General features: G+C 50.5%; 1 protein-coding gene across 1 annotated transcript; it reads right to left on the reverse strand.

Moving 5' to 3' along the window:
* Positions 1-1,609: 1,609 nt before the first annotated feature.
* Nog (noggin) lies at positions 1,610-3,287 on the reverse strand. The gene has a single exon (XM_004859790.3). The coding sequence runs from the start codon at positions 2,990-2,992 to the stop codon at positions 2,294-2,296; it is 699 nt and encodes a 232-aa protein (XP_004859847.1). The 5' UTR covers positions 2,993-3,287; the 3' UTR covers positions 1,610-2,293.
* Between the last annotated feature and the right edge of the window lie 14,660 nt (positions 3,288-17,947).

Consider the following 17,947-nt stretch of genomic DNA (forward strand, 5'->3'; position numbering starts at 1 on the left):
AACATCTCAATATCCCCTTTCTCCTGGAAATAAATTACGTTTGTTTGCCCGGCTTGGAGTCCTAAGGTAGCCGACATCAGGAATATTTTAAAAGCCATCATCCATCGAATATGTCTCCCAGGCGCCAGGAAGATTAAATGAAAGAATCATAAGATGGAGGTCTTTAACTTTTAATCCTTTTACAATGAAGCCTCAGATAGTCGCGGGGGCAGGGTGCCCTCTCTGGGGGGAATAATGCCGTTATTCCCCGACTCTCAGTGAATGAATACCCTAGCGTCTGTCCCACGGCGGACGGAGCAGCGCGGGGAGGGGGCTCGGCCGGGCCAGGCTATTGAAACGCGGAGCCGCCGGGCTGCGTTGGGAGGGGAAGAAAGCGCCGGGCTGGGGGAGCGGGCGGGGCCCAGGGCGCGGGGACGAGCGGGCACCCGGCGCAGGTTTGAATAATTAGCATAGATTCGCCGGCACTCCGGGCTTGGGGGGTGGGCGGGACGGGGCGGGGGCGCGAGGAGGTGGCGAGGCAGCACAGGAGAGCGACTTCGCAGTCCAAGATAAACACGGGGAGCGGGGAGCCGTGTCAGGAAGCCGGCCCACGTGGAGCTGCGCGGCCGAGCGCCACCGCGGGGAACCGGGCGGAGGGACGCGCGCGAGTCGGGCGCGGGTCCCCAGAAGTTGGCTTGGGAAAGGGGGGGATGACGCCTGCGTGGCTCCTGAAGGGATCACACAAAGCCCTCGGTCTCATCCTACACCGCAAAGATCCCGACTCTGAATTCTCCTCCCTGCCCGCCCACCACCCAGGGGTGTAGGTGTCCAGAGAGGGGGTGGGGTGGGGCGAGGCGAGGTGGGGGAGCGCGCCCCCTTCCCAGTACCAGATCCCAGCGGTGGCGATTTGTGTGCAAATCCAGACCCCTCCGAAACCTTGAACCTCCGAGGCTTCTCGAGGGTGGGGGAGGCCAAGGTGAGTGTCACGCCTCCCAGGTAGCCCTAGTTCCTGCCCGGGGCCCTGGGATTTCGAGGCTCGACCCGCAAGATCCCCGAGGCTGTGTGGTGTTGATTCCCAGGGATGGCCTCAGTTCTCACCGCTGTATCTTCCGGGAGTGCAAAGGGTTAACAGGGGCTGGATATTGAGGTGGGGGGTGCCAGGCGGGAGGGGTGGTGGGATCTGGGTGGGCTCCCTCTGATCCCCCCCCCCCCGTTCCTCGGGGGTCAAGTTTCAGCGGCACTCCGCCCCCAGGGTAGGTGTGAAAGACACGTGTCCCCATTGTGAAGGGTCTGTCAGGCAGGACAAAGCGGCCGCCCCCCCCCCGCCCCTCGGCCCAGCCTGGGGTCACCTCCAGGGGGCCGGCTTGGTGTCGAGGTCACTATAGGCCCGAGCTTTGGTGACTTGGGGGAAAAACGCTGGGAGACAGAGGCCACGTGATCTGTGAAAGCGGGGGTTTGAGAAACACGCGCCCCTCGCTGAAAAACTGCAGTCACCTCCATCACCCCACAGGAAGGGAGCGCAGGGTGATGAACCCCTCTTCCCAACGGACGCGGCATCCCGCCCGCCCCTCCCGCGTCCCCCCACGCCCCCGCTCCAATCACCAACACAGAAACGCAGCGTCCAGCGCAGTCGGTTTTAGTGGTTTTCTTTAATCCTGGTCTGCACTTCTTTCTCATTTACTACACGGGATATTATAAAGAATAAATAGCAGATACTCTTAATTTACAATGATTAGTCATTCCATTTGTTCTCTATATTTACAATAACTGTAAAATAACATTGAACTCTATAGCTTCTTCGAGGTCCAAGGAAAAATCAAAACACTTTCCGAAGAATGGAAAATAGCTTTCAAAAAGTCCTTCTACAAAAGTTCCCCCTCTCTTTGTACTTTAAGAAAAAAATAACTTTCCCCCCTGCTTCGCCAAGCGAAGGGCACTGGAATATAAATAGCAGGTTAACATTATTAGCAACAACCAGAATAAGTCTCTCTTTCTCTGTTCTTTTTTTTTTTTTTTTAACTTTTGCTTAAGTTTTTTTTAAAAATACAGTAGAAGCCGGTAACTTTTAACGTATAATACTGACCTTTTAATAAGTAAATTAAAACTGGGACCGTATATACACACACATATACATTCCTACACAGTTAAACAGTGCATTACATCAACCAGAAAGCTAGGTCTCCGTAGCCAGAAAAAAAAAAAAAAGTTCATTGAAAACCCTCGTTAGAGGGTGGTGGGTCTGGTTGGAGGCGGTTTGGGGCGTCGATGGGGATCCGTCAAGTGTCCGGGTGCGGGCAGCAGGTCCCCCCGAGTTCTAGCACGAGCACTTACACTCGGAGATGATGGGGTACTGGATGGGAATCCAGCCGCAGCGCTGGCCCCCGCGCCGCTGACAGCGCCACCGCAGCACGGTGAGGTGCACCGACTTGGACGGCTTGCAAAGCATGCCCTCGGGGACGGAGCAGGAGCGCTTGCTGAAGCAGCTGCCCACCTTCACGTAGCGCGGCCAAAAGCGGCTGCCCAGGTCGTTCCAGGCGTACAGCACCGGGCAGAAGGTCTGCGACCACAGCCACATCTGTAACTTCCTCCGCAGCTTCTTACTTAGCCGCTGCTTCTTGCCCTGGGCCAAGCCCTCCGAGAACTCCAGCCCTTTGATCTCGCTCGGCATGGCCCCCGACGGCCGCTGCCGCAGCAGCTGGTCCAGCTCGGCCAGGTCCTCGGCGCCCCCGGCTGCGCCCCCGCCCCCACCGGGCCGGTCCTCGGGGGGCGAGGTGGCCATGAAGCCCGGGTCGTAGTGGCCCCCGAGCAGCGAGCGCAGCAGCGTCTCGTTCAGATCCTTCTCCTTGGGGTCAAAGATAGGGTCCGGGTGTTCAATGAGGTCCACCAGGGGCAGGTTGTCGCTGGGAGCCGGGCGGATGTGGAGGTAGTGTTGGCCGCCGGCCGGCGCGGCGCGCAGCCCCAGGACCACCACCAGGGCGTAGAGGGTGACCCCCAGGCCGGGGCCGCGCTCCATGCCTCCGGCGCGCGCCCGGGGCTGCAGCTGGGTCCCGCGTCCCTCCGGAGGCGGCTCAGCCGAGGCGGGGCAGGCGCAGGGCCGGCCGCATGAGCCGCGGGAGAAGCCCTTCGCGCGGCGCCGGCTCCCTCCGGGGCGGAACGCAGGCGCCCGAGAGAGTTGGCTGCGACTCTTCGTCCGGGTCTACGCGGGAAGGCGGCCGCGGCGCAGCATCCGAAATCCCTCCAGGGCGACCGGGGGGCGCTGGGGGCGCCGGCTGCTCGCTGCCTGGCGGGGCCGGCGGGGCGCGGGGCGCGGGGCGCGGGGCCGAGCCGCTCTGCGCCCTCCTCCTCCTCCTCCGTCGCCTCCTCCGAGCGCGGCGCCTCGTCCTGCAGCTCCGCGCGGCGCGGCCCGAGCTGCTCCGGGTCTGCCTCTCCCTGCGCCTCTCCGGGCTCCGCGGCCGGCGCTGCCCGGCGGACTCCAGCAGCGGCGGCGGCGGCGTCCGCGCACGTTGGCACCGGTTTGTCTGTCTCGCAGGGTCCAAGCCTTTAAATTTCCTGCACTTTCAGCTCCATCACCATGGAAACCACTGACTCTCTCGGCGTCGCCCCCTCCCCCTCCTTCCCCCCAAACAACAACCCCACCCCCCACTTCTCCACCCCCGAGCGGCCGGGGCGGCACAGGCTCGGGGGAAGCCGCCTGCACTCGCGGCGGCGACGGCGGCTGCCTCGGCAGCGCCCAGAGCTGCGCCCGGCGGACCCAGATGCCCCGGGAGGCCGACAGCCCGGCTGCCCGCCGGGGCTCCCAGGCGGCGGCGGCGGCGACGGCGGCAGCGGTGGCGCTTGGCAGGTCTCCGCGCAATTTTCTCTCTCCCCCACCCCACCCCCCTTCTCCTCCTCCTGCAAAATGCACCGCCCCCTCCTTTCTCCTGGAGCACTGCGACTGGGGCTCTAGGCGCCCCGCCAGGGCCCGTCCCAGGGAAAGCTCGCGGTGGCGCTGGAGCCGGGAGCCGGGCTGGAGGGTGCAGGGCCGGTGTCGGGGGTCGGCCGAGGTGGGACTGCGGGGCGAATCTCCCTCTCCCGGGGCTATGCACCGGGAAGGGCGCGGCGGGGAGGTGCCGAGGGCTCGCTTCTCAGCGCAGTTGGGAGCAAGAAATTTCTCCGTGTGCATGGAGCGTTTTCCCCGGGTGCGTCTCGCCTTCCTCTCTCCAGGGTCGGTCTAGGTCCCCTCCCCCCAACACACACACACACACACACACACACACACACACACACACACACACACACACACACACACACACACGTCCCCACCCCCCACTATGCGCCAGGGGAGTCCCAGGGCCGCAGCGTTGCGCAGCGTGATGTAATTCCTAGGATGCACTCCTGCCCGTCTGCCCTCGGGGTCCACGAGAGGGGCCCGCTTTTCACCCTCTTCCTCCTTTCTGGCCGGGACCTGCACCCTGAATGGCCGAGACGCAGGGGCGCGTCTGGCTGGCCCGCGGCTCCCCTGGCCCGTCCGGCTTCGCGCGGCCGCCGCTCGGCTCCCTGAGGGCGGCGCGCCCTCTGCTGGCTATCGGCAAGCCTTGCTCTTGGCATTGACGGCCGGGGGCAGCCCAGCGAGGTGGGTTTGCCAGCCATCCTCCCTACCCAGATCAATTTTTACTCTTGTGTCCGTGCCCCGTGTGTGTGTGTGTGTGTCCGTGCCCCGTGTGTGTGTGTGTATGCTGATGGGTACGTCTGGTTTTGGATGTTTTCTCGAAGCTCTTCAGGTCTTGAGTGTAAACAAACTTCCTGGGATTCCTCTCTAAGCCCCTCACATTTCACAAGAAGAGGAGCAGCAGCTTCTGGCTCTGGTAAAATCGGCCTCCCTCGGCAGCGTGGGGACGACAGACTGAAGGATGAACTGTCAGCTGGGGACTCGAGTCCTGGCTGCGGCCCACCCCGATTTAATATCTCTGTTGACCTTGGGCAAGTCACTTTTGTGACACTTTAAACGTTTCTAAACCTGCGAGATGCTTTCTCTTTCAGAAGCCGCTTCCCTCTGATGGGGGATGGGCACTGCAGTGGCACCTCCGGTTCATTTTCCTGTGGACCAAGAGCTGAATGCAGGCTTCAGAACCCAAACTCAGTTTCCTTTGTGGTGGATCTGATTGGAATCTGGAAAGATCTGGAGGAGGGACTTTGGCATGGTTGACCCAGGCATTCACCAGGATTCCACCCAGTGCCACTTAGGAGCTTCGATGTGACAGCCTCAGTCACCCTTCCTTTCCCCAGAGATCTGATTTTCCCTTTCAGCCTGGCCTCCACTCCCAAAGACCCATCATCCATCTAAGGAAGAAAACACTTTGTTGCGTGGCGTAGTCTTTCTAAGAACCTCAGCAGTCGGGAGGGATGGCCAGTTTCAGGTGAAAACAGTTACCTCCACTTTCAAATTTACACAATAAGTGGAATTAGACCATCAAGCCAGTGCCCCAAAGGAGACCTTGGTTTGATGAGCACTGGAGATCAGAACAACCCACTGTTGTTTGAATTGGATTGGCTCTCAAGTAACTTGATTGGTACCCCACACACAGTAGGCTTTTCAAACGTACTTCTTTGTTTTTGATGTGCTTTATGGGGGCTGGACATTAATTTGTTGTCCTGTGAAGATTAAATGTTCCAGAGCAATTTTGTCCCTGCTGCGAATTAACTAAGAAAATAATTTTTTCAGTAAAGAGTTCAAAGGCTAAATTCTAGCTCAGCCCTTCTGAGACAGTAGGTTCTAGTTAGTGACACTTCATTGTGCTGTTTTCTGTTCCATCCGTCTATCCTCCAAAGCACTTATTGTTGTTTAAAAACTAACCCAGATCCTTCGGTTCTTTATTTAGACTGGGTAGATTTGACTGAAAAGCAAAAAAAGGGAATGAAAGTCAAACCATGTTTAAGAATGGATTCGTGGACCTGTTTATGGATGATCTACTGGGTGAAGATGAGATGAGATGGTGGGGGGAGAGATATTTCATAGTTGCTCTCCATACCCCTCCAAGACTTTTGCAGTCCAGTGAGGGAAAGATGAGAAGCATAGAAAAGAATTAAAAGGGGATGGTAAAACTCATAAATTCCCATGAAACTATAGATTAATGTTGTACACTTTAAACAACCCATGCCCTCTTTTGAAAATATAACAACTTCATGTTCTCCTTTGAATGTTGTCTGAAATTTCATAATACACTATGATGAACCATAAGAAGTCAAAGCAATTATAACATGAGCCAAAGTTTTTTCAAAGCACACCTGCACCTCTTCATTGTGGGGTCCTGAAGTATCACACCTGGGGAGCCCTCGGAACCCCACTTCTGCATCACTTAAGAACCTAGTCAATCTGGGGATGTTGTTACCAGAGTCTAAACAGAATCCATACCTAATGGTAGAGCTGAGCTTCAGCCCAGCCCAGTGAATAAAAAGGGTGTATTTATCTGAGTAGGGAGAGGAGAAGTTTGAGACACAGGAGTCTTCAGGAAGAGGGAACCATAGGAGATGAGGGGTCGGCAAAAGATCTGAGGACTTGGGAAGTGAAGGCAGAAGTGCGTACACAGGAAGCTCAGAAGGAAGAGGACTTTTGTATCAGGCGGACTCATGTAGGAGTCTTGGCCCTGCCACTTACTAGCTGTGTTACCTTCTTTATGCAGGCATCTTAACCACTGCAAGCTTCCATTTTCCACCTGACAGAATTGTGCTATGGAAAGGAGATAAAGCATGTCTAGTCGAGCATGTCCCTGGGACCAAGAGTATACTGAGAAAATGCCTTTGGATACATGTTAGCTTTTTGGAGAGGCCTGCTGCCCTCAATATGCTAACCATCTCAGATTTGAGCAAAAGAGAGTGAGGATGGTGGGAAAGCTGCTGAAATCAACCCCAACAGTCTACATTCTACAAGTCCATTCTACAAGTCCAGCTGAGCTGTTCCTTCTGGATTGTGGCTATGAGGGACTGGAATTTCTCGGGAAACTTAATAACCAGCCAATTTCAGTGATACTGTGGCACTGTATTTTTTGATTTTTATAAGCAGGACAACAAGGGTTGCATTTCTTCAAAAGGAAGCTGTTGGGAGGAGATGGGCCAGGGGAGGGATGGGTGTCAGCTTGGCCTTTGATCAGGCGCTCACTGTGTTTGGATTTTAGTGAGCAATGGCTGGGGACTGGGGCTTCAGGAGCCCCTGCTGGAAGTCTTAACAAATAAGGACAGTGTAGGCCTGTTTTGCCTGTGCCCTTCGCAGGTGTGTGTTCCTGAAAAATACTCTGGGCAAGAAAAATTGAAGCAATCCTTCAGTTGCTTGGGCAACTCCAGGTCAAGGCAAGAGGAGCCTGCATATCTCTTATGCCTCTTTCTTATTTCCATTATGATTCTAACAATAATTCAGCAATCTTCTGATTCTTTGGCCCTGCAAAAATAGGTGTTGTGGGTGATGCACGAAGGCCATGGGGCTTAATGTCAGAAAACTTGGAACCTATGAGTAGTGTGGCCTTGGGTTGGTCCCTTATCCCTGACACCGAGGGATCAATGGACCTCGAGATACCATAAGGGCATGAGAAGAATGGCAATTACTACCTTTTACATCTGGCACCAATCCAGGTGCATGCAAACCATCTCTATTGGTTTCTTCACTGTCTCTTGGGTCCGGTAAACGTAGCAGCTGATGGGCTTTCTCTTAGTGACACCCAAAGTAGCATTACCATGCTGGGCTAGAACCAAATTAGCAAAAGGAGGAAGAGCCGGCCATGAGACTTGTCCCTTCGTCTCCCGACGCCCAGAAGAAGTTGGGGGTGGAGGTGGTCCCAAGGAGCTGGGAGGTCTCCTGGCCAGGTCAGGCCTCAGGGTGAGCAGGGATGCCCAGCTCAGCTTCACGCTGGGTTATGATGCTGTGAGTGTGCAGTCAGTGTTGCCATTCTACTTAGAGGAATGAAGTGCAAGCTCCTCTGCTAGATAGGGCCATGGGAAGAGGAACAGGAAAGGGGAGAGGAAGAAAGTAGCCCCGGAACGTGGACTGGCTGGGACACGGGGTAAATAAATGTGAAATGCATTTCTCAAAGTAGAGACTGAAGTTTAAACCAAACGAGGAAGGAGCTCCCTCCAGGCTTGTGGCAGCCCCTACAGCCCCTTCCTTTCCTCCACCAGCCCCTGCTCCAGCGGCCGCCCCCTCCCATCTGGCTCCACACTGGGGAAGGGGAGACGTCTCTGGAGCCCGGTGGCTCATTCATCTCCTGATAAACTGTGTATCTGAGTTTTAACGAGGGCGCCTCTCTCCAGCCCTGGAGACAGAAGCCTCAGCATGTTTAGCCTGCCCTGATGTGGGGGGCCTGGGGGTGGGCGGGGGCGACGCCAGCAGGCATGTCTTCTCGCCTTTCCTTGCTGCCTCTGGCTCTGCCCTGGGCTCTCCTGGGTGGGTGGGCCAGGGCTCTCTTTCCTCTGGCTGATGTCTGGGTCTAGGGTGGACTGAAGGTTTTCCTGTAAGAAGAAAATTCTTCTATAGTCCCTCTCTCCCCAGCCACTGCCACACACACACACACACACACACACACACACACCACACCACATAAAGCACACACAATACATTTCAGTAACAAGCACTACTTGGTTCTGAGTTACAGACTTTTACCATGTGTGACCCAGTATTTTAGAGGGAAAATGAATGGAATGCTGCGGATACCGCATTGCTAGTGCAGGAAAGGATTCCACAAAATGTTGTTCTGTGAAAAGACAACTGTCACCAAAACACTAGAAACGTAAACTCCAAATGCTGCAGGACTTGCTTCCCATGCCCCCTACAAACCTGCGTGGATTCCCACAGGTGCATGCTTGCTGCACAAGTACTGACACCTTAGATGAAGAGCCACACGGTGCTGCATGTGCACGTGTGAATAGTAAGTGCAGGCACACGAGGGTGCACACATGCATGCATACATATGTGCACATACCACAACACTACTGAAGTTCCCCCCCGCAGGCTTGTGGCCGTCCTTCCCCACCCAGGGCAGGAAGGTGCCCAAGGCGGTTCCCGGAGGCTGCCTGTTTCTTCTTGCCCACAGACTCTCCAGCACCTGTCTCACCCTGGGCTCCAGTCCTATGCCTCTCTTCATGCTGCCTCCTTCACATGGCTGTTTCTTGAGATAATAAGATCAAGATAACCAAGCCACAGGAGCTCAGTGGAAAATAATGCCCTTTTTAAATGTGTAGGGTGATTTGCAGGTCTCAGCCACAGCAGCTACCTACCCCAACGTTTCCACCTCTTTAGTTTTTTTCTCTAGCCTGCCCCTCTGTCTTTTCACCATCTAAGTTACAGTGTGGCCTTGGGAATGGATCCACAGTCCTGTGTCAATCTCTTACTCAGTCACCCATTCAGCAGGCCGGAAACCTGCATAGATACATTACTTAGCAAGGAATAAGACCAAGGCCCTTCTCTTGAGGAGCTCAAAGACTCCTGGTAAAAAGAAGTAAAAGGAAGATTATAGTTCAGATGTCAAGTGCCATAATGAAGCATAGAGGTATCCAAAAGAGCTCCCCCAAACTGTCTGTGTCCAAGTTGGAAGTCACAAACCAAAGGGTGGTGGTGGCCCCTGTGTGGATGACATCTTGGGCAGTGGGGAGAGGACACCACCCTAGTCCTGGAGGTAAATGGCGGTGTTGAGTCTGGCTCAAGTCCGTGGAAGACAAGGGGCCTTGTAGGGGCCACCAGAGGAGCTAAAGACCCTGCAAGTCTGTTGAAATTTAGACTTGAGTTTATAAATACTTGAAAGAAACCTTGGAATCTCCATTAACATAGTGATTATAAGTTCTCAATCTTTTTTGGCTATCCTTTATTAAAGAACCAAGCTGACTGTGATAGTGCATGCCTAGAAGGCCAGCATTCCAAGAGGGTGAAGCAGGAAGACCTCAGATTCAAGTCCAGCCGAGACAACTTAGAGACTTAATTAGATCCTGTTTCAAAATAAAAAATAAAAAAAAGCAGTTATAGCTCAGTGCAAAGGCTCTGGGTTAGAGCCCCATTACTACCCCAAATAAAAACAAAAACCCAGCAAAACTTAATCCGAGTTAACTTACATTAAGACTGACATCTAGGCCATTCAGACCTAGAGCCCTTGGTTTTAATCTCTGTATAGGGATTATTTTGTGTTTTGGGTGCAAGGAAAGATTTCCTAAAGCATCTTAGAAATTTGTTCATAAATTGTTCATAATAATGAGTATCCTTAAAGAATGGGATTAGCATATGTCCTAGGTAAAAGAATCTCACTTTTTACATTTATTTATGTAAATCTGCTTTTAAAAAGAGAACAATTGATACTTTTGCATTTAAGGAGAAAAAGCAAACCAGGATTTAGGTCAGTGAATTTAGAAGAAATAACCAATCCCAGAGGAACTATCAGGCATTAGAAGAGCTGGAAATGCTGTCTCAAGTTCCAAGTGTGGAAAATTTAAAACCAATGGGGCTTCCTTTCCAGCCTGGTTAAAGGGTTGGGTGCTCAGTACCTTGGTGACTGAGGGAGAAGCTCATGTGAGGAGGCTTCGTGCGCAGGTGTGTGTGTGTTTGTGCCTGCATATATGAGTATGTGACAGACACTGTGTCATGATACCTTAATCTCTCATCTCAGACTTACAGGATTGCTTTCAAAATAAAATGATACCCATGTCAAAACTCACTACTAGGCTGAGAACAAAAAAATCACCAAAGGAAATACTCCGCAAACCAATGTCATGTTTGATCAAAATGCTGCAGTCTGAAATGAGTTTGGGGTGGAAGCTGGGCCCTAGAAGCAGGTTACCTAAGAGTCGGGTTTGTAGGACATGGTCCTGAAACAAATACAAAAGGAATTTAACACTCCCAGTTGAGTTTCCCAGAAACCAGGATACAAGTTTAACATGGACTGTGAATTTACCACCTACCTTACAAACAGGAGTGTCTGGAAATCTCAGAGGAGCTTCCGGAGTAGGGAAAACCATCTCCCCATTTTATACATAGGGAAATCTCACCCCTGAGAGGTGAGAGAGCTTCCCAAGGTCACATTTAGGGACTCCAGAATCTTCTGTGAAGGGCTGGGGGGGGGGTGCGGATTTTTAGCTCAGAGCTGTGAACCCCAAGGGGCTTCCTAATACATTGGCCCTCTTGTTCCCAGTCATGTTGAGCTTCCGAGATCATCAGCACCTGCAGGCTGCAGGCCAGGGAGGTTTCCTCGAGGGTAGGGCCTGTGGACAACCTGAGCAAGTAGGGCACAGGGCGCCTGTCTCCCCAGGCAGGTCCCCACCTCCCATAATGCAGCGTGACAGTAGTGAAGTCAGGCTTTTGATCAAGCGTCTCCCTGGCACTCTTAAGACAAACAGTGTCTCTGGAACCCCCAACTGTTTTTATTTTTCTTATATCTAAGGTTTCACCTTTGTGGTTTTACCCAGATTTATTTAAAAATGCCCTCAATTAAGGAAAAGAAATTTTTTTCCATTTCTTTATTGTAATTCACAAAGCACACCTACAGAAAATGAAAAGGCAGCATCAAAGTGGTGTAAGTCACTCCTTTGAATTTCCAAAAGGGCTTCCAACCTTTCCCCTAGCCCATCAAGCATCTACCCAGCTACTATAAACCATTTCCAATCTGTGGCATCATCAATCAAGAATGTAAGTAATTTTATTGACTAAAATACAAATAATTGCAAATAAAGCAGTGGCTAGACCTTTGCCAGCATGGTTAATGGGTATGCATAGGTTTTGACATAGGATCTTTCAAAGGTATGATTCATTATGGATGGAATTTTTGGAAACAAATTTTAAATAAATTTATAAATAATTTTATAAACGTATACATAAATTCAAAAACATTTTTTCTCCATTCATTTTAGAAAGAATGGCTAAGATCAGCCAAGAGATCAATGGTCAGGCCTCTTTGTCCTCGGCCTACAAAATGAATCCAGTACACTACAATTTCAGACAAATGTCTCTTTTCTCACACAAAGGCTTAACCATGTTAACTAGTTAATGTAAAGCTTGATTAAACTCTCAGAGATAATCCCTAAAATGCTGGGAGAAGGCTCTTGAAGTGCCTGGAGGTAGCAGGGAGGGGCGGGTCAGTAATGAGACTGGGCTATGGCTCCAGTCTCCTTTGGTCTCTGCATTGTTTCAGAAGTGAATTATTGCATCCGTTCAGCAGAGCACATTGAGAAAAATGCAAAGCAGCCTCCTTCACCTCCTCTGAGATTGAGTCACTTTGGATGAGCTTTTAGCATGTAGTAAGAGACACTGTAACTATCACGCCACGGGGGTAAGGAAATCCTGGCAGATCACATTTTATAGAACTCTGCTTTTCTTACACACCCTGAGCCAGAAGAAGAGGCAGCTACATCTGAGACTAAATGTTTACGGTTTAGCCTTCTTCAGTGTTTACTTCTGAGCTAGTCCTGTTGTTCCATCCATGATTTAAATATGCTTCTTCTAAATATTTTGACAGCAAAGCAGGTCTTGGGGCACTTGCTCTTTTTTTTTTTTTTTTTAGGGGGGGACTTCAGGGCCATGGTGATTGGTTATGGGGTGAGGATTTGGTGAGGTCTCTAACTTGTCACTGGTAGCAGCTATTCTTCATCCCAGAGATATGGGACCCTAGATGAGGTCCTTATCTCTCCACAAGATTACTCTAAGTTCATAGAAGAAGCAAGGCTTGCAGATAGTACTGGCCTATTAAAGGTGGTGAAGTGCCTTCTCACTTTTCTTAAGGTCTTAGTATTTTTGAAGGAGAAACATACTAAAATAATTTGGCTCCTAGAAAAGGGATGATTTATGAGTCTTCTGAGGATTCCCTTGGCCACTCTCAAGATAGAGTTATGACATTTGATGACTTTTCTGACCACAGTCTATCTTTGCCCGTCACCTCTTTCCACTCTGTTCTGTTTGCCTTCTGTTGAGCTTGTCTAGCCCTCCTGGGAGGTCTGTACACATAGTCTGCTCTTCCTCACTGTTTTATAGGTTCTGTCTACTCACTTTCTCCCCTTTGCAAAATCGTTTGCAACCTCTAGATCCTGCTTAAACATTACCTCTTGCTTAAACATTACCTCCTCCACTCTTGATCCCCTCTGGGCAGAATTAATTGTCTCCTTCCCTCAGTTCCTACTTGTTCTGCCTCCTTCTGGGTTGCTCATCCATTACCAAATTGCACTGTAGGTTGTTGTCTGTCTTCACTGCTGAGGAGCAAGCTTTTTCCGGGAGCTCCTTTCCATATTTCCTGTGCTTACCATTGGGTTTGGTATAGAGCAGGCACCTCATGAATGAATGAATTCCTGAACTGTTCAATAATTTTAGTCACGACCACGGATTCTGGTGTGTGGAGAGAAACAATGGCGGTGGAAACTATGCTCATTTCTTAATGAATGCAGCAAATCCAAATGGTAGTAGCTCACAGTCTGATCTTTTCTTATAAATCAGATCCCTCATAGATATCTGGAAAATAAAAAGACCAATTTGGCCCAAATAGATGCTTGACTAATTAACTAGGACGCACCAATGACTTGCCCGTGCCAAACTGGTGATGGCCTGGCTGTCGTACCAATCCCCTTGGGAATCTGAATCCCGCCCCCCCCCCCCCCCCCCCCGCCCCCGCCAAATTGGCAGCTCTGTATCTTGAAGCTAGCTGATTTTGGCAGCAGAAGCAAGCCAGGGCAGAGGAGGGGAAAGGGATGGTTTGTTCTCTCATGGGAAGCTACAGCTTGGGGAGGGGGGATGAGTAGTACTTGAACGATCCCAGCTCATTCTGAGGAGGCAGTACCTACTGTGGCATGTCAGGACAAACTCAACCCATGCCTTGGGAAAGGAAGATGGTGCCAGTCCCCACCTCCCTTTGTGGAGACCCCAGGATACTGTCCTTTCTGGAACTGCTTTTCCTCCTCCTTTCTATTCTCCTGCTCCTAGTCTCTCCTACTGGAGAGGTAGCTTTGGAAGGCACTTCCAAAAAAGACCAAGGACACTAATCTCTGAAGACAGCTCTGCTTGGTGTCCAGTTCCTCTTCCTTAGCCAAAGAGCTCTGTGTACCATCTGGCACAGTCAGCCCTCTTTGGGGAGGCTGGATCAATGGCCAGGTTCACTGTCAACACCAACTGCATGCTATTCTTTAAATACCCCTTAGGTGCTCTAACCTGTCATTCCTCCATCACAGTTGTCCACATAACCAGCTCAAAGGTGCCCATTTGGATATACTTTTCCCAGCCTGAATGACGCAGCCCAATGCAAGAGCATCTCAGGGCAGCAGTCCGCCACTCGGGTTCTGTCCACCTGGCACAAAGGGCATTGCTTTGAAGAAGAAATTTATTAAGATATTGGATTACAGCTTCTGTGGCCAGGCTCAAGGTCCAAGCTGAATAGTACTTCTCCAAGTAGGGTGACTTGGCAGAGCAGGGCAGGTCTCTCTTTTCTTCTTCATTTTCCTTCTCCTTCTGTTGTCCTCTGGGCTAGAGGAAGGAGAGTAGAGGGTATACTTGCTGCTCATGACTTACACATTCATTTTAGTAAAGGGTAAATGGGGCCACCATTCTTATACTTCTGTGTAGGTTTCAGCCTATGCTGGCACAGCATAAAGATGCGGACAAGAATATAGTAGGTACTGGAGTGAGCAACAGCTGGGTAGAGGCAACAAACACCTCAACCAGAAGATAGACGTCAACCTCTTCTTCCCTCCCTCCTCCTGCTTCCCAGTTACTGTGTTCTCACTAAATGCCAAGTGCAATGCATTACATTTGTTATCTCACGGAGTCCCCCAAACAGCTCGGTCTGTAAAGCCAGGACAATAAAACTCATAGAAGTCAAGTGATCAGACCAAGGTAACCCAAATAGGAACTGGCACAACTGAGATTTCTCTCTCTCTCTCTCTCTCTCTCTCTCTCTCTCTCTCTCTCTCTCCCCTCCCTATGTAGCTCAGGTTGACCTTGAACTCACTATGGAGCCCAGGCTGGTCTCAACTCACGGAGATCCTACCGCATGCTGGGATCTACACAGTCTCTTTTTGTTTCATCTGAGGTTCTGCTTTTGGTGTTCCTCATACAACTAACAATTGTGGAAAGTAAGGGAGGGGGCAGGGAAGAACACAAGACTAATATCCAACTTGACCTGTAAATTTAAATTATTAGTGCATGCACGTATACTTGGTAAAGCTTACACATGGAATGGGTAGTTAGATGGGGAGAAGGAGAGAGGGTGAATTATGTGGTGGATACTAACGTGCACTTATAGCATATTATTTCTTGTAAAAAGAAGAGAGAGATCAAGCAAACAAAATAAATAAAAAGCTTTGGTGTTCAAAACCACTCAGGCCCATCAAATGGTTGTTATATTTAAAACAAAAAGGAAATAAGAAGTGCTGAACTCAAGGATGTGGAGAAATTGGAACACTTTTTGCTGTGGGACTGTAAAATGATGTAGGGATGATAGAAATTCTCATAACGGTTCTGCAAAGAATTAAAAATGGAAATATCATCTGAACTAGTTATTCTACTTGGCGATGTAAAAGGAGTAACATCAGAGAGTTAAACAGGTATTTGTATTTCTTCATTCATAGCGTCATTATTTGCAATAACCAAAAGGTGGAAATAATCCACTTGTTCATTAACTGATGAATAGCTTAGCAACATGTTGTAAAGAAGCAATAGGAATAGTATTTATCCTTAAAGAAATAGAAATACTGACACGTGCTACCACATGGATAACTCGTGAAGATTTTATGCTCAGTGAAATAAAACAATTACAAAAAGACAAATAGTCTAGGATTCCCCTTACAAGTAGTAGTTGGAGTAGTCAAATTCTGAGACAGACAGTGGTGACTGCCAGGGGCCTGAGGGAGGAGTGAATGGGGCTTAGAATGTAGTGGGAACAGAGTTTCAGTTTGGGGTGATGAAGAGGGCCTGTCGACAGATGGTGTGACATTTGTGCTGCAATGGGAATGTGCTTATTGACACCGAACTGCACGCTCACAGATGGTTCCAGTGGTGAATATATACACAAGGCCTTCGATGTGCAAAGAGTTGCAGAAAAGCTTTGTAGACAGTGCCTCCTCATTGGCCATCCTTCCTTGGCTTGGTCCTCATCAGGGAAGGTAGACACAGAGCGAGGTGGGAAGCCCCTTCTCTGGGGACTCTGGGTAGGCAGGTGGCTCTGCTGCCTCAGGTGGGCTGGAAGTGGGTGCGAATTGCATTTCTCCATTCCCCCTGCCATGGGGCACTTACTTTCAGGCTCAGAGGAAGTTCATCTGAAAATAAAAGCGGTCCTGCAAGGGTCCACTTGGATGGAGCGTCTACCTTTCTGGAAGTCTCTGAGGCCAAAGCCCGACTCCAGCCAGCCCCCCGGGCATAGTAACAGCCCTGTCAGCCAAGGCAAATCTGCCGAACCTCAGAATCCCAAATTAGCACCTGGCCCTTCGATAGGGCAACTCTGGTTTAAAGTTTAAGTAAAGCCTTGACAGTCCTCCTGATTGAGGGGAGGCCTCGGGCGGGCACTCATAGGATGCTCTTTCTTCACAGGAATGTGACAGTGTGTACAGTGTGGTGTCTGCAAACAGTCAGGGCCTACAACTGCAATTAGGGCTTTTCAATGGAGGTGTTAGCCACATTCAAAGTCTGAATGGTCTCACCCATGACATTCATAATGGGATAAAAGTTCCATTCCGGGACTGACAACTTCAAATGGAATTTGGTGTAATCTTTGATTTATTTACAGGTTTGTGGGAATGGGGGATGGGGTTTATGAAAAAAATTCCACCTCACCCTGCACTTTACCCACCCCCCTCAACCCCAAGCTTCCAAGGATAAAAACGAGGGTTGGGATTACATTTCGAGGGAAGCAAGGCTATATTTAAATATGCTTTGGAAAGTGTGGCTTCATGTTTGAGGCAGCCCAGGGTGACAGCCTCATCCAGCTTGGCCTATGACATTCGGGAGAATCATATTGAGACCTTGTGCCTATTGGTTCCAATTTATCAGTTCCAATTTTTCCTGAACCAGAGCCAGGCTGAAGGCTCCATGCATTCAGGGAAGAGATGCACTGGATTTTACTCCAGGAGCCAGAGAAACTCCACGCTTTTCCCTCGAAGCTGGATTTTCGCTGATGACAATGGCTGTTCCATTAATTCTCTAACGCCTCTTCTTTTTAACTTTAAGCCCACTCGAGGCATTATTCCCCTAACTGCTTCTTGGTAGATCTTTCCGTAACTCCAGTTCATCTTATTTACCAAAAGCAGTGGCCTTTTGCAATGTGAACTAAGCCAGGGGAGCCAAGGTGGGGTGGGGTTGGGCGGCAGGGATTTATTTGTAATTACAGTAGGATTCTTGCTCCCATCCCACCGTTGGGTCCATTCACAGGCTCCAACCAGGGCTGGCGCCAAGATCTCCAAGTTGCCCTGTGTTTATGTCATTGAGACCAGGACAATATTTCAGTGTGGAGCCAAGCCACAGGGATCCACTCTATAAAACCCTCACTAAAAATAGACGCCCCAACCCCTGCCCAGCCCCCTCTTCGCCTCTGAGACTCCCCCACAGCACCCAGCGTCAATTCGCAGGGAGACAACCGTGCCAAATCGGCCGAATCCGCAGCTCTGGGGGCCCAGCGAGCGCTTTTCTTCCTGAGGAGTTTTACCCCAGAATAAAAGGCGTCAATTAGCAGCGTTAGAGCTGACAGGGCAATTAAAGCTAAATTGCAAGAGAGGGAAAGCTAGGAGAAGCAGGCAGGAGGGGTGGGGGGAGGAGACAGGGAGAGAGAGAGAGAGAGAGAGAGAGATTTCAAATGTTTTTGGTGACAGCTGCATTTTTGAGGAAGGACAGCCTCTACAACTGGCTGTTTGGATCTGTCTTCCTCTGGGAAGTGATATTTTCAGTGAATACTGATACTCCCAGTTTATTGCACTTTTCATGTTAGATCTGAGCTGCTTGGGAAAATTAAAACAAACACAAAGCAAAAGAATCTTGTCTTTGCAAATGTTCCCGGCT

This window comes from Heterocephalus glaber, unplaced genomic scaffold, assembly GCF_053883595.1.
Source record: "Heterocephalus glaber isolate CG9 unplaced genomic scaffold, H.glaber_assembly_v1.0 deba00001773, whole genome shotgun sequence".
Taxonomy (NCBI): Eukaryota; Metazoa; Chordata; class Mammalia; order Rodentia; family Bathyergidae; genus Heterocephalus; species Heterocephalus glaber.

Coding starts and splice junctions, on each gene's coding strand:
- Nog (XM_004859790.3), bottom strand. CDS start 2,992: ATGGAGCGCGGCCCCGGCCTGGGGGTCACCCTCTACGCCCTGGTGGTG.